Source organism: Pseudoliparis swirei, chromosome 22, assembly GCF_029220125.1.
Source record: "Pseudoliparis swirei isolate HS2019 ecotype Mariana Trench chromosome 22, NWPU_hadal_v1, whole genome shotgun sequence".
NCBI classification, from domain to species: Eukaryota; Metazoa; Chordata; class Actinopteri; order Perciformes; family Liparidae; genus Pseudoliparis; species Pseudoliparis swirei.
Genome location: NC_079409.1, coordinates 483813 through 505000, shown reverse-complemented (window position 1 = coordinate 505000; position 21188 = coordinate 483813). Strand labels below are relative to the sequence as shown.

The 21188-nt window shown below is 50.1% G+C and overlaps 1 protein-coding gene and 1 long non-coding RNA gene across 2 annotated transcripts in view; both read right to left on the bottom strand.

Moving 5' to 3' along the window:
• The window catches only part of LOC130213096 (uncharacterized), a 5520-nt gene extending 2882 nt beyond the window's left edge, over window positions 1–2638 (bottom strand). The window contains exons 1-2 of the long non-coding RNA XR_008835444.1: window positions 2545–2638; window positions 318–614 (exon numbers count right to left, since the gene is read on the bottom strand). This is a non-coding gene — a long non-coding RNA (uncharacterized LOC130213096). The remainder of the gene's footprint in view (window positions 1–317; window positions 615–2544) is intronic.
• Window positions 2639–6979: 4341 nt separating this feature from the next.
• pnp4b (purine nucleoside phosphorylase 4b) lies at window positions 6980–20549 on the bottom strand. The gene is given in 8 exon segments (XM_056444521.1): window positions 6980–7217; window positions 7276–7505; window positions 9562–9752; window positions 15810–15902; window positions 15904–15977; window positions 16243–16346; window positions 16541–16713; window positions 20481–20549. Coding segments are annotated over 8 exon segments (1029 nt in total). The 5' UTR covers window positions 20504–20549; the 3' UTR covers window positions 6980–7076.
• Window positions 20550–21188: the final 639 nt, after the last annotated feature.

Sequence of the window (21188 nt, the reverse complement as noted above, 5' to 3'; positions counted from 1 at the left end):
ATGTGTGTGTGTACGTATGTGTGCGTGTATATATGTGCATATATGTGTGTGTATATGTGCGTGTGTGTATGTATGTGTGTGTGTGTATATGTGTGCGTATGTGTGTGTGCGTATATGTGTGTGTGTGTATATGTGTGTGTGTGTGTATATGTGTGCGTATGTGTGTATATGTGTGTGTGTGCGTATATGTGTGTGTGTGTGTGCGTATATGTGTGTGTGTGCGTATATGTGCGTGCGTATATGTGCGTGTGTATATGTGTGTGCGTATATGTGTGTGTGTATATGCGTGCGTATGTGTGTGTGTGTGTGTGGCTCACGTGCAGGATTGCGCGCACGTTGCTGGACGTCAGGTTCAGCTGCCGTGACTTCCTGTCCAGGTCGATGTCCAGCCGTCCCTGTTCATCCTCGCTGGACGAGTTCAACCAAACTTTATTGACACAGGTGTGTTGGCGCGTCCTGGTGATGTCACAGCTCCCGTCACAGGAGCCCGGCGGGCCCCCAGAGGAACTTCCTGTGCAAGACTTCCTCTCCAGGTTCATGAGCTCTCCGTCTGTCCTCATGGATTTAGAGAGCAGAGGACACACGTCCTCCTGGGCCGGACGCCGCCGCTCCATCTGGAACAGGATCAATATGATCAATACACCAAGGATCAATACATCAGGGATCAATATGGATCAATACATCAGGGATCAATACCAACAGGTATAGATACTACCAGGGATCAATGCGCACGCGCACACAGTCCTCGCGCTGGTCTCCGCTGTGATCACCATAACTGTCGGCGTTTCTCAATTCAAAGAACACGAGTACAGACTTGTGTTCTTTTGGAGTCTGGACTTGGGAGTCCAGACTCCGGAGGACGAGAAGACGAGAGGACGGGAAGACGAGAGGACGGAAAGACGAGAGGACGGGAGGACGAGAGGACGGGAGTACGAGAAGACGGGAGGACGAGAAGACGGGAGTACGAGAAGACGAGAGGACGAGAGGACGGGAGTACGAGAGGACGGGAAGACGAGAGGACGAGAGGACGGAAAGACGAGAGGACGAGAGTACGAGAAGACGGGAAGACGAGAGGACGGGAAGACGAGAGGACGGGAAGACGGGAGGACGGGAAGACGAGAGGACGAGAGTACGGGAAGACGAGAGGACGGGAAGACGAGAGGACGGAAAGACGGGAAGACGAGAGGACGAGAGTACGGGAAGACGAGAGGACGGAAAGACGAGAGGACGGGAAGACGAGAGGACGAGAGGACGGGAAGACGAGAGGATGAGAGTACGAGAAGACGGGAAGACGAGAGGACGGGAAGACGAGAGGACGGAAAGACGAGAGGACGGGAGGACGAGAGGACGGGAGTACGAGAAGACGGGAGGACGAGAAGACGGGAGTACGAGAAGACGAGAGGACGGTAAGACGAGAGGACGAGAAGACGAGAGGACGGGAGTACGAGAAGACGGGAGGACGGGAAGACGAGAGGACGAGAGGACGGAAAGACGAGAGGACGAGAAGACGGGAAGACGAGAGGACGGGAAGACGAGAGGACGGGAAGACGGGAGGACGGGAAGACGAGAGGACGAGAGGACGGAAAGACGAGAGGACGAGAGTACGGGAAGACGAGAGGACGGGAAGACGAGAGGACGGAAAGACGGGAAGACGAGAGGACGAGAGTACGGGAAGACGAGAGGACGGGAAGACGAGAGGACGGAAAGACGAGAGGACGGGAAGACGAGAGGACGAGAGGACGGGAAGACGAGAGGATGAGAGTACGAGAAGACGGGAAGACGAGAGGACGGGAAGACGAGAGGACGGGAAGACGAGAGGACGGGAAGACGAGAGGACGGGAAGACGGGAGGACGGGAAGACGAGAGGACGGGAGTACGAGAAGACGGGAAGACGAGAGGACGAGAAGACGGGAGGACGAGAAGACGGGAGGACGACTGTCAGTAGTTTATTTTCTCCTCCGCTACTGTTTCTGGTTGCTGGTGAAATGCATTCTGGGATGTATGCTGGCCAGAGTACGCACAAGTCTCGAGACACGAGGACACAAGGAGAGGAAAGTACACACAAGTACAGAGAAGTACACAAGTACAGAGAAGTACACAAGTACGCATATTGAGAAACGCCGTCTGTGTTGATGTCCTACAATCAGTCGCTTATTGAGCTCGTGCGCGTCTCTTCTTCGTGGCTCCAGTTGTTCGCGTCTCTTCTTCGTGGCTCCAGTTGTTCGCGTCTCTTCTTCGTGGCTCCAGTTGTTCGCGTCTCTTCTTCGTGGCTCCAGTTATTCGCGTCAAAAGTTGAGACTTCACAGTTGTAATGTTAAATAAAAGGATAATTCATGTCGCTGTGTGAATGTAAGAGTTAAAACATTCAGTCACTCAAAGCTTTATAACACACCGTGTTAGTAGCTAGCATTAGCTAGGCTACATTGAAACGCATGCGCATCGGCCGTTCCGTGCGTTTCACGATTCCGCTGTAAAAGAATAACACATAACCGGAAGTACCTATCCACTGGATCTGGTGCTCTTTCATACCGCGGTGAACGTTACCTGGAGACCTGCGCGAGGAGCCGAGCAGCTCCGATAGCCCCGGAGCTCAGTTAGCTCTGTTAGCTTTCCGCCAACAACAATAACACTTCCGGTCTGTGTCCTTCATAATAAAAGTGGAGCGTCATAGTGAAAGCTGCACTGCGCCTCCGACTGTCCCGGATGTTTCATCATGTTTCCATTAGATATTATTATTATCATCATTACTACCATTCTCCTTATTAGCATCATTATTATTCCTAGTATTACTTCCCCTCTGTCAACAGTTCTTACGATGAGATGCGGTCGGTCTGTCTACCCCGTTGACTGACAGCCGGAGCATTAGCAGCTGTAGCTTCACACACATTACAGTGTGGAACTCACCTGTCCATGACTTGTGTACCAGCTGTACGACACATGATAGTAACAACGACATCACCGACCAATCAACCAAGACCCAAGAAAGAAACCTTCAGTTTAATACAAACAACTGAGTGACACGGAGGCCCTGGAGGCCCCGGGCCAGCAGACCTGTGGTGTTGTTGTGTGTTGTTGTTGATGCGTCGTTGTGGTCGTGTTGGTGTAGTTGTGTTGTTGACATGTTGTTGTTGTCTTGTTGGTGTAGTTGTGTTGTTGACGTGTTGTTGTTGTGTTGGTATAGTTGTGTTGTTGACTTGTTGTCGTGTTGGTGTAGTTGTGTTGTTGACGTGTCGTTGTTGTTGTCATGTTGGTGTTGTTGACGTGTCGTCGTGTTGTTGACGTGTCGCTGTTGTTGTCATGTTGGTGTTGTTGACGTGTTGTCGTGGTCATGTTGGTGTAGTTGTGTTGTTGACGTGTTGTTGTTGTGTTGGTATAGTTGTGTTGTCGTTGACTTGTTGTCGTGTTGGTGTAGTTGTGTTGTTGACGTGTCGCTGTTGTTGTCACGTTGGTGTTGTTGACGTGTCGTCGTGGTCGTGTTGGTGTAGTTGTGTTGTTGACGTGTCAGAATCAGAATCAGAATCAGAATCAGAAACAGGTTTATTGCCAAAGAATGTTTTCACAAACAAACGAGGAATTTTTTTTGGTGGAAGGTGCAACATTTGGACATGACAAACAAACAACAATCAACGCGACGGAAAGACAACAAATAATGTGAGAGTGTTTGGGTGTGTGCTTCAAGTGGTGTGTTTTAGTTAAAGTGCATGTTAAAGTGACGTGTGTGGAGGAGGGAAGAAGAAGGAGGAGGGAGGAGGAGGGAGGAGGAGGGAGGAGGAGGAAGAGGAAGGAGCGGGAAGAAGGAGGAGAGAGGAAGGTGGAAGAAGAGGTGGTAGTCCTGGGGGTGACAGTCAGTCAGTCCCGGGGTCCATTGATGAGCTCGACCGCCGGAAAAAGCTATTGGTGTGGCGGGAGGTCGTGGTCATGATGGACGCAGCCTCCTCCCGAGGGAGGGACTCGAACAGGAGTGTCCAGGGTGGGAGGGTCGGCGACAATCTTTCTGGCCCGCTTCAGTGACCTGGAAGTGAACAGGACCTGGAGGAAGGCAGATTGCAGCCGATAACCCTCTCGGCCGAGCGGATGATGCTCTGCAGCCTGCGCTTGTCTTTGGCTGTGGCTGCAGGGTGCCAGACGGTGATGGAGGAGCAGATGATGGACTCAACGATGGCCGTGTAGAATTGTACCATCATCTTCCCTGGCAGGTTGAATTTCCTCAGCTGCCTCAGGAAGAACATCCTCTGCTGGGCCTTCTTGGAGATGGAGCCGATGTTCAGCTCCCACTTGAGGTCCTGGGAGATGATGGAGCCCAGGAAGCGGTAGGACTCCACAGCGTCGACGGGGGAGTCACACAGGATGAGAGGGGCGGGTGGGGCTGCATTCCTCCTGAAATCCACAACCATCTCCACTGTCTTCAGAGCGTTGAGCTCCAGGTTGTTGTGTTGTTGACGTGTTGTTGTTGTGTTGGTATAGTTGTGTTGTCGTTGACTTGTTGTCGTGTTGGTGTAGTTGTGTTGTTGACGTGTCGCTGTTGTTGTCACGTTGGTGTTGTTGACGTGTCGTCGTGGTCGTGTTGGTGTAGTTGTGTTGTTGACGTGTCGCTGTTGTTGTCATGTTGGTGTTGTTGACGTGTCGTTGTGGTCGTGTTGGTGTAGTTGTGTTGTTGACGTGTCGTTGTTGTTGTCACGTTGGTGTTGTTGACGTGTCGTTGTGGTCGTCGTGTTGTTGACGTGTCGCTGTTGTTGTCATGTTGGTGTTGTTGACGTGTCGTTGTGGTCGTGTTGGTGTAGTTGTGTTGACGTGTTGTTGTTGTGTTGGTATAGTTGTGTTGTTGTTGACTTGTTGTCGTGTTGGTGTAGTTGTGTTGTTGACGTGTCGTTGTTGTCACGTTGGTGTTGTTGACGTGTCGTCGTGGTCGTGTTGGTGTAGTGTTGTTGACGTGTCGCTGTTGTTGTCATGTTGGTGTTGTTGACGTGTCGTTGTGGTCGTGTTGGTGTAGTTGTGTTGTTGACGTGTCGCTGTTGTTGTCATGTTGGTGTTGTTGACGTGTCGTTGTGGTCGTGTTGGTGTAGTTGTGTTGTTGACGTGTCGCTGTTGTTGTCACGTTGGTGTTGTTGACGTGTCGTTGTGGTCGTGTTGGTGTAGTTGTGTTGTTGACGTGTCGCTGTTGTTGTCATGTTGGTGTTGTTGACGTGTCGTTGTGGTCGTGTTGGTGTAGTTGTGTTGTTGACGTGTCGTTGTTGTTGTCACGTTGGTGTTGTTGACGTGTCGTTGTGGTCGTGTTGGTGTAGTTGTGTTGTTGACGTGTCGCTGTTGTTGTCATGTTGGTGTTGTTGACGTGTCGTTGTGGTCGTGTTGGTGTAGTTGTGTTGTTGACGTGTCGTTGTTGTCATGTTGGTGTTGTTGACGTGTCGTTGTGGTCGTGTTGGTGTAGTTGTGTTGTTGACGTGTTGTTGTTGTGTTGGTATAGTTGTGTTGTTGTTGACTTGTTGTCGTGTTGGTGTAGTTGTGTTGTTGACGTGTCGCTGTTGTTGTCACGTTGGTGTTGTTGACGTGTCGTCGTGGTCGTGTTGGTGTAGTGTTGTTGACGTGTCGCTGTTGTTGTCATGTTGGTGTTGTTGACGTGTCGTTGTGGTCGTGTTGGTGTAGTTGTGTTGTTGACGTGTCGCTGTTGTTGTCATGTTGGTGTTGTTGACGTGTCGTTGTGGTCGTGTTGGTGTAGTTGTGTTGTTGACGTGTCGTTGTTGTTGTCACGTTGGTGTTGTTGACGTGTCGTTGTGGTCGTGTTGGTGTAGTTGTGTTGTTGACGGGACGCTGTTGTTGTCATGTTGGTGTTGTTGACGTGTCGTTGTGGTCGTGTTGGTGTAGTTGTGTTGTTGACGTGTCGTTGTTGTTGTCACGTTGGTGTTGTTGACGTGTCGTTGTGGTCGTGTTGGTGTAGTTGTGTTGTTGACGTGTCGCTGTTGTTGTCATGTTGGTGTTGTTGACGTGTTGGTGTAGTTGTGTTGTTGACGGTCGCTGTTGTTGTCACGCTGGTGTTGTGACGGTTGGTGTAGTTGTGTTGTTGACGTGTCGCTGTTGTTGTCACGCTGGTGTTGTTGACGGTCGTTGTGGTCGTGTTGGTGTAGTTGTGTTGTTGACGTGTCGTTGTTGTTGTCACGTTGTTGTTGTTGACGTGTCGTTGTGGTCGTGTTGGTGTAGTTGTGTTGTTGACGTGTCGCTGTTGTTGTCATGTTGGTGTTGTTGACGTGTTGGTGTAGTTGTGTTGTTGACGTGTCGCTGTTGTTGTTGTTGTCACGTTGGTGTTGTTGACGTGTCGTTGTGGTCGTGTTGGTGTAGTTGTGTTGTTGACGTGTCGCTGTTGTTGTCATGTTGGTGTTGTTGACGTGTCGTTGTGGTCGTGTTGGTGTAGTTGTGTTGTTGACGTGTCGTTGTTGTTGTCACGTTGGTGTTGTTGACGTGTCGTTGTGGTCGTGTTGGTGTAGTTGTGTTGTTGACGTGTCGCTGTTGTTGTCATGTTGGTGTTGTTGACGTGTCGTTGTGGTCGTGTTGGTGTAGTTGTGTTGACGTGTCGTTGTTGTTGTCACGTTGGTGTTGTTGACGTGTCGTGGTCGTGTTGGTGTAGTTGTGTTGTTGACGTGTCGCTGTTGTTGTCACGTTGGTGTTGTTGACGTGTCGTTGTGGTCGTGTTGGTGTAGTTGTGGTGTTGACGTGTCGTTGTTGTCACGTTGGTGTTGTTGACGTGTCGTTGTGGTCGTGTTGGTGTAGTTGTGTTGTTGACGTGTCGCTGTTGTTGTCATGTTGGTGTTGTTGACGTGTCGTTGTGGTCGTGTTGGTGTAGTTGTGTTGTTGACGTGTCGCTGTTGTTGTTGTTGTCACGTTGGTGTTGTTGCTGACGGTCGTTGTGGTCGTTGGTGTAGTTGTGTTGTTGACGTGTCGCTGTTGTTGTCATGTTGGTGTTGTTGACGTGTCGTTGTGGTCGTGTTGGTGTAGTTGTGTTGTTGACGTGTCGTTGTTGTTGTCATGTTGGTGTTGTTGACGTGTCGTTGTGGTCGTGTTGGTGTCGTTGTTGACGTGTTGTTGTGTCAGTGGGTGTTGATGCTCTGCAGCTGGCAGCGGGAGATCAACATGTTGACCATGCTCTGCAGGACCTGGGCCCTCATCCTGCTGGTCTGGAGGACCTCCTCGTGGTTCACCTTCTCCTCCCGGCTGTAGTCCAGAGACACCTGCAGCAGAAGGCCGGAGTCAGCGCCACGCGGTGATGTCATCACGCTCCACACTCACCATGTTGGTGATGAGGGACAGACCCAGGACCCGGAGTCCGCAGTGCTTTGCCACCGTCACTTCAGGAACGGTACTCATGCCTGGGGAGAAGGAGGCACGTGTCCACACGTCTCGGTGTCCAGCGTCACACAGACGAGGATCAACGAGTCGATCGGACTCCCGAAGCAGATCCGTGTGCCTGGTCCTTACCACCCGATCAGAGCCCTGGGAACTGGTTCCAGAGGCCGCCGCTGAGACCAGAGGGGTATTGAACCCTCAGTCGTGTGTCATGTGACTTCATCAACCACCCGGGTCTAGTCCGGTTCGTGGCGCTGCAGGGTTCCTCTGGCTCTGATTAGTGAACCAGCAGACATGTTGAATGAGGACCTGCTGATGTTGCTGGTTGAGAGCTGCATGTTCATACCCAGGGGACTAGGAGAGAGGACAAGATGCTCCCCTCTACTCCCAAGGAACCGTAACCTTCCTTAAAGACCTAGAGCCCTTGACAGAATCCCTAACTTCTCTTCAAATCTCCTTCTGGACTGACAGCCCAGAACCTCCCCACGAAAGCTGGACTGCTCAAGGACACAAAGACCTTTTAAAGGAACCGTAGAACCTTCTTTTTTCTACTTCTCGAGGAACCACACATGATCTCCTGAGATCCTAGACTCTTCTATAAAACCTATAGTCCTCAATGGACCCATGAATCCTTCTCAGAGACCCACAGAAGTTTCAGGAACCTCCTCCAGAGGCCACAGAAAGTCCTCATTGATGCTGCTAAAAGGCAGAACCCAGTCCAGATACCCTATAATTTCATCTAGAACCTCTAGGAATTCTAAATCCTTGCAGGGTTTTTCCTGCATAGAGAAAATTTGGCCGCGCGCCGAAGCCGTTTTCCCGAACGCCTATGACAAATCCCGAGCGCCTAAGGCAAAAAAAGACCGCGATGAAAAAAACCCAAAAAAAACCTGTGTTGATCACGTCAGCGAATATGTTCTCAATAGTATGTTTCAAGTCGTCTCCAGCCGAACCCTCGTTCTGTTATGATCAATAGTCATGGAGTTGATAAGCGTGTCTTCTTGTCTGATCAATGCTGTGAGGTGAATGGACAGAGCGGCCAGCTGCTGGTCACTCAACAGCCCGACCTGCACCAACACACCTGGACTATTGTCAATAGGGATGCACCGATCTGATCGGCGCCGATCCATATCAGCCGATATTCCCATTTTCGGTTTTGATCGGCGTTCTCAAAACGGCCGATCAGATGACGTAACATCTGCGAGAACTATCAGACGTTTCAATCGCCGCGCATCTCAACGGAGACGATGCGCCCGGCGAGGGCCGCAAAGGTCAGAGGGGATCCTCACCACCGAGCGGTGTCCCCGTCCCCCGAGTTGAATCTCTGGGTCGACTCAGCCGACTCTCTCATGTCTGAGGCTCTGAGCCCCTAGAGACGCTCACGCTAAACACATTCCATCGGGAGCAAAGAGGGTTTGATAACGTTAGCGGAAGGATTTAAGTGACAACATCCGGTTTTGCAAAGTTAGCGGAAAGAACCACGTGAAACAACATCCGTTTTTCAAAATAAGATGTCGACAAATCATACACTAACATATAAAAGTAAACAATGAACTGATTTTGTATCTTTATAGATCGTTTCTGAGATTTAGCTTAAATTATGCTAACATTAAAACATTTTTACTGTACCAAGGAAGAGTTTATAAAAATAAGTCAGACTTTTGCATGTTAAACAAAGTCCTGTCTATAGATTTCCCCAAGAGTTCCAGGATGAATGATGCAGATGTGTTCCATACATATCTGAAATCTCCTACAATAGCAATCAAACAATTTTAATGTATCAATTAGGACATTTTTCAAAGTAAAAGTCCTAAATGTTTAAAGAAATCTGTAATTTCTTTAATGTTTGAGGTGCTTTATATATGTATCTCCTCATAGTCCTCATAGCAATAATGCTACACAATAAATAGAATGCTTCAATCGACAACGTGATCGGTGATCGGTATTATCGGATCGGCAGATACTGATTTCAGTGATCGGTGATCGGCACCAAAAACCTGATCGGTACATCTCTAATTGTCAATCTATTAGCCGATCTATTTTAGCAAAATGATTTCCTCAAGCATTGCCTCCATTATTTCTGGGGGAAAAAAAGAAAAAATACATAGATGTCTGCTAATTACGGTGATATGGTAATACAGACCGTCTGCGCGCGCTAAACATTTTTTTTGGGAGCACCGAAGACCCATTTTGACCCAGGAAAAACCCTGCCTTGTCTTCCTGTCTTACCCACGGAGTCGCAGCCCAGGATCAGCAGCATTCTGGCCTCGGCGATGGTTTCGAAGTTGGGTCCGCTCACCATGCAGTAGACACCCTCCCGGAGGACGTCCCTGCAGCCCAGCTCGTCGCCCACGTCCCACGTCAGCCGCCTCAGGTCCTTACTGTACGCATCGGACATGCAGGGGAACCGGATCCCGAAGCTGCAGAGACAGGAAGACCAGAGACGCTCAGAGAGGACCGCTGCAAGACCACTGCAGCCGGTAATAAGGAAGTCAAGATGTCAACGCCCCTTCCCGTCTGTCCTTCCCCTCTTTTCCTTGCCCTCTGTCCTTCCCCTCTACCCTTCCCGTCTGTCCTACCCGTCTGTCCTTCCCGTCTGTCCTACCCGTCTGTCCTTCCCGTATGTCCTTCCCGTCTGTCCTTCCCTTCTTTCCCTTGCCTTCTGTCCTTCCCGTCTGTCCTACCCGTCTGTCCTTCCCCTCTTTCCTTCCGGTCTGTCCTACCCGTCTGTCCTTCCCCTCTTTCCTTCCAGTCTGTCCTACCCGTCTGTCCTTCCCCTCTTTCCTTCCCGTCTGTCCTACCCGTCTGTCCTTCCCCTCTATCCTTCCCGTCTGTCCTACCCGTCTGTCCTTCCCCTCTATCCTTCCCATCTATACTTCCCATCTGTCCTTCCCCTCTGTCCTTCCCGTCTATCCTTCCCATCTGTCCTTCCCCTCTTTCCTTCCCCTCTGTCCTTCCGGTCTGTCCTACCCCTCTATCCTTCCCATCTGTCCTTCCCATCTGTCCTTCCCCTCTGTCCTTCCCATCTATCCTTCCCGTCTGTCCTTCCCCTCTATCCTTCCCCTCTGTCCTTCCCGTCTGTCCTTCCCGTCTATCCTTCCCATCTGTCCTTCCCCTCTATCCTTCCCATCTGTCCTTCCCCTCTATCCTTACCCTCTGTCCTTCCCCTCTATCCTTCCCCTCTGTCCTACCCGTCTGTCCTACCTGTCTGTCCTTCCCCTCTATCCTTCCCGTCTGTCCTACCCGTCTGTCCTTCTCCTCTATCCTTCCCGTCTGTCCTACCCATCTGTCCTTCCCCTCTATCCTTCCCCTCTGTCCTTCCCCTCTTTCCTTCCGGTCTGTCCTACCCGTCTGTCCTTCCCCTCTATCCGTCCCATCTATACTTCCCATCTGTCCCTCCCTTCTGTCCTTCCCCTCTTTCCTTCCCCTCTGTCCTTCCGGTCTGTCCTACCCCTCTATCCTTCCCATCTGTCCTTCCCCTCTTTCCTTCCCGTCTGTCCTACCGGTCTCTCCTTCCCCTCTTTCCTTCCGGTCTGTCCTACCCCTCTATCCTTCCCATCTGTCCTTCCCCTCTTTCCTTCCCGTCTGTCCTACCGGTCTCTCCTTCCCCTCTTTCCTTCCGGTCTGTCCTACCCGTCTGTCCTTCCCCTCTTTCCTTCCCGTCAATCCTACCCGTCTGTCCTTCCCCTCTATCCTTCCCGTCTGTCCTATCCATCTGTCCTTCCCCTCTATCCTTCCCATCTGTCCTTCCCCTCTGTCCTTCCCCTCTGTCCTTCCCCTCTATCCTTCCCGTCTGTCCTTCCCCTCTGTCCTTCCCGTCTATCCTTCCCATCTGTCCTTCCCCTATGTCCTTCCCCTCTGTCCTTCCCGTCTGTCCTTCCCATCTGTCCTTCCCGTCTATCCTTCCCATCTGTCCTTCCCCTCTGTCCTTCCCCTCTATCCTTCCCGTCTGTCCTTCCCCTCTATCCTTCCCGTCTGTCCTACCCGTCTGTCCTTCTCCTCTATCCTTCCCGTCTGTCCTACCTGTCTGTCCTTCCCCTCTATCCTTCCCCTCTGTCCTTCCCCTCTTTCCTTCCGGTCTGTCCTACCCGTCTGTCCTTCCCCTCTATCCGTCCCATCTATACTTCCCGTCTGTCCCTCCCTTCTGTCCTTCCCCTCTTTCCTTCCCCTCTGTCCTTCCGGTCTGTCCTACCCCTCTATCCTTCCCATCTGTCCTTCCCCTCTTTCCTTCCTGTCTGTCCTACCCGTCTGTCCTACCCGTCTGTCCTTCCCCTCTATCCTTCCCATCTATACTTCCCGTCTGTCCTTCCTGTCTGTCCTACCTGTCTGTCCTTCCCCTCTTTCCTTCCGGTCTGTCCTACCCATCTGTCCTTCCCCTCTTTCCTTCCCGTCTGTCCTACCTGGCTGTCCTACCCGTCTGTCCTACCTGTCTGTCCTACCCGTCTGTCCTACCTGTCTGTCCTTCCCCTCTTTCCTTCCGGTCTGTCCTACCCATCTGTCCTTCCCCTCTATCCTTCCCGTCTGTCCTACCCAGCCTTGATGACCCTGGGGTCACGAGGCGTACATTTCGGGTGTCCGGGGGTCAAAAACTTCGGGCTGCATTTTGGAGCCTTTTTGAGGGTGCTAAAAATCAAAACACACCTCAGGCTCACAGTGCCCCTTCCCGCGCTTCATCTGGGAAAAAAAGATTTCAATTCTGACCTTCGCTCGCCGAGTTATGATTATTTAAAAAATGTATTAAATGTAGTCCAATCCTCCCGTGACAGTTTTTCGTCACCAGGGGGAGCCGGGTCATTCGGAATACATTCCCGGCCCATAAAAGTGTATTCCAAATGACACAATTTGGTTCCCCTGAAAAATGTCGTTTCAACTACATCTGTATGGGCCGGCCGTGTCTGCCAAGTTACCCTAACTTTTGCTCTACTTAGGTAGGAAGATGGTCAATTTGCAAGAAAAGTAGCCAGGATCAAGGGCCCATCTCCTAGGGGCACATCAGTGAGGGATGTCTGAACCCATGGTCCTTGACCCTGTATTTTTATTCTCAATATTCACTTCAAAAAAAGCTTTAGAAGGCTTGGCTAATGGTTAGCATGTGGCTATAGCGATTTTTCAACATGCTTCAAAATGCTTGAGATTTGAATGACAGATAGGCCTGGATGGCGTGATGAACATACTCAAAGCACTAAGCTCTAGACCCTTTATAAGAGGTACTTCCGTTTTATTTTTAAAAACGTCCAAACTGCTTGAAAATGAAACGCCAGACTCCCATGGATGCCCTGGTCCTTTATGGGAGCACCATGGTCACTTTACTATGCAAGTATCCAGGTTTTGGACACATTTTATGGGTACAAAACAGGAGAAATACCCTTAAAATAACCAGTGTCATTTCACATACTCGGCCGGCCCATAAAAGTGTATGTCAAATGACCCATTTTAGGGTCATTTCACATACTCGGTCGGCTCATAAAAGTGTATGTCAAATGACCCATTTTAGGGTCATTTCACATACTCGGCCGGACCACCAGGAGTGACTATACTGGGGTAAATGTTAGTCAAATCCCCCTCTCAAAGATCCAGGAGGATTGGGGGACAGTGACGGTCACCAGGCATACATCACATACAAGGCCGGACCACCAGGAGTGACAATATTGGTACATGTTAGTCAAATACCCTCTCAAAGATCCAGGAGGATTGGAATAGAGGACGGTCACCAGGCAGACATTCCATCCCAGGCCAGACCAGGAGTGACGACTGGGTACATGACCAGGAGGATTGGGGACATTGACTGTCACCGGGGACAAAAGGCAAAATGCAATTGGTCTGTGGGGCCTCTGGAGCTTACTCCCTGACCTTGCTCACCCTCCGACCCCGTGCACCCACACTGAAGCACTGCCCTGAGTTAAAATCCCCTCTGCAAACATTTTTTAATTTCGGGCCCCTGGTCTTATAGCCCTCGTGGCGAATGCCTTGTGACAATGTATGTGTATGCCTCTTTACATGTATACCACCAGGGACCTGAAATCCAAATTTTTGGACAGAGGGGTTTTAACTCAGGGCAGTGCTTAAGTGTGGGGTCCACAGGGTCGGATGGTGAGCAAGGTCAGGGAGTAAGCTCCAGAGGCCCGACAGAAGAATGGAATGTTGCCTTTTGTCCCCCCGGTGACAGTCAATGTCCCCCAATCCTCCCTGGATCTTTGACTCACATTTACCCAAGTAAAGTCACTATTGGTTCGGCCTTGGAGGGAATGTATGCCTGGTGACAGTCACTGTCCCCCAATCCTCCCTGGTTCTTTGAGAGGGGGATTTGACTAACATTTACCCAAGTATAGAGTCCTTTGTATGGGTGGAAGATGGTCACTTTAGCATGCATGTACCCAGGTTTTGGGCACCTTTTCTGGGTACAAAACAGGAGAAATCTCATTAAGAGCAACAGTGTCAGTTGATGCCCTGAACTACTGACTCCAACTGATCTCTGTGTGGGAGGACCATGGTCACTTTAGCATGCAAGTACCCAGGTTTTGGCCACCTTTTCTGGGTACAAAACAGGAGAAATCCCCTTAAAATAATCAGTGTCAGTTGATGCCCTGAACTACTAACTCCAACTGATCTCTGTGTGGGAGGACCATGGTCACTTTAGCATGCAAGTACCCAGGTTTTGGCCACCTTTTCTGGGTACAAAACAGGAGAAATCCCCTTAAAATAACCAGTGTCATTTCACATACTCGCCCGGCCCATACAAGTGTATGTCAAATGATCCATTTAAGGGTCATTTCACATACTCGGCCGGCTCATGAAAATGTATGTCAAATGACCCATTTTAGAGTCATTTCACATACTCGGCCGGCCCATACAAGTGTATGTCAAATGACCCATTTTAGGGTCATTTCAACTACACATGTATGGGCCGGCCGTGTATGCTAATTGACCCCGTCATGATAGTAGCATGTGGCTAATTAGCGATTTTTCAACAAGCTCCAAAATGCTGGAAATTAGAACGCCAGATGGTCATGGATGCCCTGAACAACATACTCTAAGCACAAGTTTGTAGACCCTTCAAAAAGCTAACTTCCGTTAGCAGCATGCTAGCTAGCTAAAACCAACTAATCCTTGAAAAGTGTCTCCTGTTGTATACTATATCAAGTTTTTTCAAAAATGACCAAAGAATTATAAATAATAAATAAATTCCCATGTATTTACATGGGCCCATTGAAATCAACAGTCTAATGGTCACTAACAGTCTCAGCAATTCAATAAATGAATCAAGATCGCCATCTAGCGATTTTTCAATGTGTTACGCCAATTGACACAAAGTCACCCATTCCTCCCCGTCGATTGTATGTTGTCTGGAAATACAATGTCATCGTGGTTACTTTCCTGGATGGCCGAATACATTGCATGTATTTTTTGTGTCATAAGGGTGAAGTTCCCTTACCAGCCATCCTTCCCGTCTGTCCTACCCATCTGTCCTACCTGTCTGTCCTTCCCCTCTGTCCTTCCCGTCTGTCCTTCCCATCTGTCCTTCCCCTCTGTCCTTCCTGTCTATCCTCCCGTCTATCCTTCACTTCTGTCCTTCCCATCTGTCCTTCCCCTCTGTCCTTCCCCTCTATCCTTCACTTCTGTCCTTCCCATCTGTCCTTCCCCTCTGTCCTTCCCCTCTATCCTTCCCATCTGTCCTTCCCCTCTGTCCTTCCTGTCTATCCTCCCGTCTATCCTTCCCATCTGTCCTTCCCCTCTGTCCTTCCTGTCTATCCTCCCGTCTATCCTTCACTTCTGTCCTTCCCCTCTGTCCTTCCCCTCTATCCTTCCCGTCTATCCTTCCCTTCTGTCCTTCCCCTCTTTCCTTCCCCTCTGTCCTACCCCTCTATCCTTCCCATCTGTCCTTCCCCTCTGTCCTTCCCGTCTATCCTTCCCGTCTGTCCTTCCTGTCTGTCTTTCCCCTCTATCCTTCCCATCTGTCCTTCCCATCTGTCCTTCCCCTCTGTCCTTCCGGTCTGTCCTACCCGTCTGTCCTTCCCCTCTGTCCTTCCCATCTATCCTTCCCGTCTGTCCTACCTGTCTGTCCTTCCCCTCTGTCCTTCCCGTCTATCCTTCACTTCTGTCCTTCCCCTCTGTCCTACCTGTCTATCCTTCCCGTCTATCCTTCCCATCTGTCCTTCCCGTCTATCCTTCCCGTCTATCCTTCACTTCTGTCCTTCCCCTCTGTCCTTCCCGTCTATCCTTCACTTCTGTCCTTCCCCTCTGTCCTTCCCCTCTATCCTTCCCATCTGTCCTACCCGTCTGTCCTTCCCATCTGTCCTTCCCCTCTGTCCTTCCCATCTATCCTTCCCCTCTGTCCTTCCCATCTGTCCTACTCATCTGTCTTTCCCGTCTGTCCTTCCCGTCTGTCCTTCCCCTCTATCCTTCCCATCTATCCTTCCCGACTGTCCTTCTCCTCTGTCCTTCCGGTCTGTCCTTCCCTTCTGTCCTCCAGGTCTCACCGCTCGTCGTTGGGTCCACACAGCGGGTGTTGTCCGGCGAACCCCGGCAGGTTGATGTGGTCTTTGATGATCATGATGTCTCCGACTTTGAAGTCCGGACAGATTGGCGTTGGTCACCAGCACGGTGTCCACCCCCATCAGCTTGAAGATCCTCACCGGAAACGTCACCTGAGACGGGGGACAGACAGGTGGACATCCGACAGGAACTCAGACCCTCACTGCTCTTGGTTCAGGCCATTATCAGGAGACACGTGAGGACACATGGGGAGACGTGAGGACATGAGAGGACATGTGAAGACATGAGAGGACACGTGAGGACATGAGAGGACACAAGAGGACATGTAAAGACATGAGAGGACACGAGAGGACATGCGAGGACATAAGAGAACATGTGAGGACACGTGAGGACACGAGAGGACACGAGAGGACTCACCTGACAAAGAGAATAACCCTCGTACAGGTGGAAGTGACCCTGCATGAAGACACAGGACGTGTTCTCAATCGTCCCAAACACCAGACAGCCTTCATGACCCTGAACTGGGGGACAGACAGACAGGGAGACAGAGAGACAGACAGACAGAGAGACAGACAGAGAGACAGGGAGACAGTATGCAGAGATGAATCCTGGAATGAGAACAGAAGAAGAAACAAGGGAGGAAGGAGGAAGAGAGGGAAGACAACAGAAGCTGAAACCCCGCCCCTTCAGGCTGCAGTGGGCGGGGCCTACTCACCTGTGCTGGTGGGGAAGTTGGGGATGTCCTGGTACCTGAAGGTCTGTTTGTTGGCAGCTCCGTCAGCCAGCAGGCCGAGACCAGAACCACAGATCACAGCCACCTGGGGGCGCTGGCTGGTCCGCTTCAGGAGCCAATCGGTGGTGAGCTTGTAGTCCTCAAAGGAGCAGCAGCTGGGGGAGGAGTCTGTTACTGAGGGGAGGAGACTAATACTGAGGGGAGGAGACTAATATTGAGGGGAGGAGACTGTTACTGAGAGGAGGAGACTATTACTGATGGGAGGAGACTGTTACTGAGGGGAGGAGACTGTTACTGAGGGGAGGAGTCTGTTACTGAGGGGAGGAGACTGTTACTGAGAGGAGGAGACTGTTACTGAGGGGAGGAGACTTTTACTGAGGGGAGGAGACTGTTACTGAGAGGAGGAGACTTTTACTGAGGGGAGGAGACTGTTACTGAGGGGAGGAGTCTGTTACTGAGAGGAGGAGACTGTTACTGAGAGGAGGAGACTGTTACTGAGGGGAGGAGACTATTACTGAGGGGAGGAGACTGTTACTGAGGGGAGGAGACTATTACTGAGGGGAGGAGTCTGTTACTGAGAGGAGGAGACTATTACTGAGGGGAGGAGTCTGTTACTGAGGGGAGGAGTCTATTACCGAGAGGAGGAGACTGTTACTGAGAGGAGGAGACTATTACTGAGGGTAGGAGACTGTTACTGAGGGGAGGAGACTGTGACTGAGAGGAGGAGTCTATTACTGAGGGTAGGAGACTGTTACTGAGGGGAGGAGACTGTTACTGAGAGGAGGAGACTATTACTGACGGGAGGAGACTGTTACTGAGGGGAGGAGACTATTACTGAGGGGAGGAGTCTGTTACTGAGAGGAGGATACTGTTACTGAGAGGAGGAGACTGTTACTGAGAGGAGGAGACTATTACTGAGGGGAGGAGACTGTTACTGAGAGGAGGAGACTATTACTGAGGGGAGGAGACTGTTACTGAGAGGAGGAGACTATTACTGAGGGGAGGAGACTAATACTGAGGGGAGGAGACTTACTGAGGTGAGGAGTCTGTTACTGAGGGGAGGAGAGTATTACTGAGGGGAGGAGACTGTTACTGAGGGGAGGAGACTGTTACTGAGGGGAGGAGACTATTACTGAGAGGAGGAGACTGTTACTGAGGGGAGGAGACTGTTACTGAGAGGAGGAGACTATTACTGAGGGGAGGAGACTGTTACTGAGGGGAGGAGACTATTACTGAGGGGAGGAGTCTGTTACTGAGGGGAGGAGACTGTTACTGAGGGGAGGAGACTATTACTGAGGGGAGAAGTCTGTTACTGAGGGGAGGAGACTTTTACTGAGGGGAGGAGACTGTTACTGAGGGGAGGAGACTATTATTGAGGGGAGGAGACTATTACTGAGGGGAGGAGTCTGTTACTGAGAGGAGGAGACTATTACTGAGGGGAGGAGACTATTACTGAGGGGAGGAGACTGTTACTGAGGGGAGGAGACTGTTACTGAGGGGAGGAGACTAATAATGAGGGGAGGAGACTGTTACTGAGGGGAGGAGTCTGTTACTGAGGGGAGGAGAGTATTACTGAGAGGAGGAGACTATTACCGAGGGGAGGAGACTGTTACTGAGGGGAGGAGTCTGTTACTGAGGGGAGGAGTCTGTTACTGAGGGGAGGAGACTGTTACTGAGAGGAGGAGACTATTACTGAGGGGAGGAGACTATTACTGAGGGGAGGAGACTGTTACTGAGGGGAGGAGACTATTACTGAGGGGAGGAGTCTGTTACTGAGGGGAGGAGACTGTTACTGAGGGGAGGAGACTATTACTGAGGGGAGGAGTCTGTTACTGAGGGGAGGAGACTGTTACTGAGAGGAGGAGACTATTACTGAGGGGAGGAGACTATTACTGAGGGGAGGAGTCTGTTACTGAGAGGAGGAGACTGTTACTGAGAGGAGGAGACTGTTACTGAGAGGAGGAGACTATTACTGAGGGGAGGAGACTGTTACTGAGAGGAGGAGACTGTTACTGAGGGGAGGAGACTTTTACTGAGGGGAGGAGACTGTTACTGAGGGGAGGAGTCTGTTACTGAGAGGAGGAGACTGTTACTGAGAGGAGGAGACTGTTACTGAGGGGAGGAGACTATTACTGAGGGGAGGAGACTGTTACTGAGGGGAGGAGACTATTACTGAGGGGAGGAGTCTGTTACTGAGAGGAGGAGACTATTACTGAGGGGAGGAGTCTGTTACTGAGGGGAGGAGTCTATTACCGAGAGGAGGAGACTGTTACTGAGAGGAGGAGACTATTACTGAGGGTAGGAGACTGTTACTGAGGGGAGGAGACTGTGACTGAGAGGAGGAGTCTATTACTGAGGGTAGGAGACTGTTACTGAGGGGAGGAGACTGTTACTGAGAGGAGGAGACTATTACTGACGGGAGGAGACTGTTACTGAGGGGAGGAGACTATTACTGAGGGGAGGAGTCTGTTACTGAGAGGAGGAGACTGTTACTGAGAGGAGGAGACTATTACTGAGGGGAGGAGACTGTTACTGAGAGGAGGAGACTATTACTGAGGGGAGGAGACTGTTACTGAGGGGAGGAGACTAATACTGAGGGGAGGAGACTTACTGAGGTGAGGAGTCTGTTACTGAGGGGAGGAGACTGTTACTGAGGGGAAGAGACTATTACTGAGAGGAGGAGACTGTTACTGAGGGGAGGAGACTGTTACTGAGAGGAGGAGACTATTACTGAGGGGAGGAGACTGTTACTGAGGGGAGGAGACTGTTACTGAGGGGAGGAGACTATTACTGAGGGGAGGAGTCTGTTACTGAGAGGAGGAGACTATTACTGAGGGGAGGAGACTATTACTGAGGGGAGGAGACTGTTACTGAGGGGAGGAGACTAATACTGAGGGGAGGAGACTATTACTGAGGGGAGGAGACTGTTACTGAGGGGAGGAGACTAATAATGAGGGGAGGAGACTGTTACTGAGGGGAGGAGTCTGTTACTGAGGGGAGGAGAGTATTACTGAGGGGAGGAGACTGTTACTGAGAGGAGGATACTATTACCGAGGGGAGGAGACTGTTACTGAGGGGAGGAGACTGTTACTGAGGGGAGGAGTCTGTTACTGAGGGGAGGAGTCTGTTACTGAGGGGAGGAGACTGTTACTGAGAGGAGGAGACTATTACTGAGGGGAGGAGACTGTTACTGAGGGGAGGAGACTATTACTGAGGGGAGGAGTCTGTTACTGAGGGGAGGAGACTGTTACTGAGGGGATGAGACTATTACTGAGGGGAGGAGTCTGTTACTGAGGGGAGGAGACTGTTACTGAGAGGAGGAGACTATTACTGAGGGGAGGAGACTGTTACTGAGGGGAGGAGACTGTTACTGAGGGGAGGAGACTGTTACTGAGAGGAGGAGACTATTACTGAGGGGAGGAGTCTGTTACTGAGGGGAGGAGACTGTTACTGAGAGGAGGAGACTATTACTGAGGGGAGGAGACTGTTACTGAGGGGAGGAGACTATTACTGAGGGGAGGAGACTGTTACTGAGAGGAGGAGACTATTACTGAGGGGAGGAGTCTGTTACTGAGGGGAGGAGACTGTTACTGAGGGGAGGAGTCTGTTACTGAGGGGAGGAGACTGTTACTGAGGGGATATATATATACAGATTATGTTCATCTATATATAATATCAGTATATATATAATACAAATTATATTTTAAATATTTATATTTATAAACACAATATATATGCACTTCTATGTGTATCTATATATATAATAACATCCAAACAGTGAAGAATCGGAGTAAACAGCTGAAGTACATGAACTAAAGTCCAAAGTACACAAGCGCGGACATGAAGTACTTCTCCCCGCCTCTACTACACTCTACTGTGGCAGTCTGGTACACAGGGTATTGAATGAATGGGGGGGTCTTACCTGCAGCTTCCTTTGGCGTGCATCGTCCAACCGCTCAAGACAAAGACGAGGAAGACGAGTCACAGTGAGCGTGTGCTCTGCTCTGATTGGCTGAATCCCAGCATGTGTAACCAGTCCGGGTCGTTGACTCTGTGTCTGTGACCTTTGACCTCTGTGTTTGGAACCGCCGACAGCCCAGTGTGTCAGGTACATTTAGATCTCTATATATATATATATAAATATATACATTTAGATCTCTATATATATATATATATATATATAAATATATACATTTAGATCTATATATACACTACCGTTCAAAAGTTTGGGATCACCCAGACAATTTCGTGTCTTCCATGAAAAATCACACTTTTATTTATCAAATGAATATAAAATATAGTCAAGACATTGACAAGGTTATAAATAATGATTAATATTTGAAATATTAATTTTGTTCTACAAACTTCAAGCTCAATGGAAGGCCAGTTGTATAGCTTATATCACCAGCATAACTGTTTTCAGCTGTGCTAACATAATTGCAAGGGTTTTCTAATCATCCATAAGTCTTCTAAGGCGATAACACAATGTACCATTAGAACACTGGAGTGATGATGAAATGGGCCTCTATACACCTCTGGAGATATGTCATTAGACACCAGCCGTTTCCACCTAGAAGAGTCATTTACCACATTAACAATGTAGAGAGGGTATTTATGATTGATTTAATGT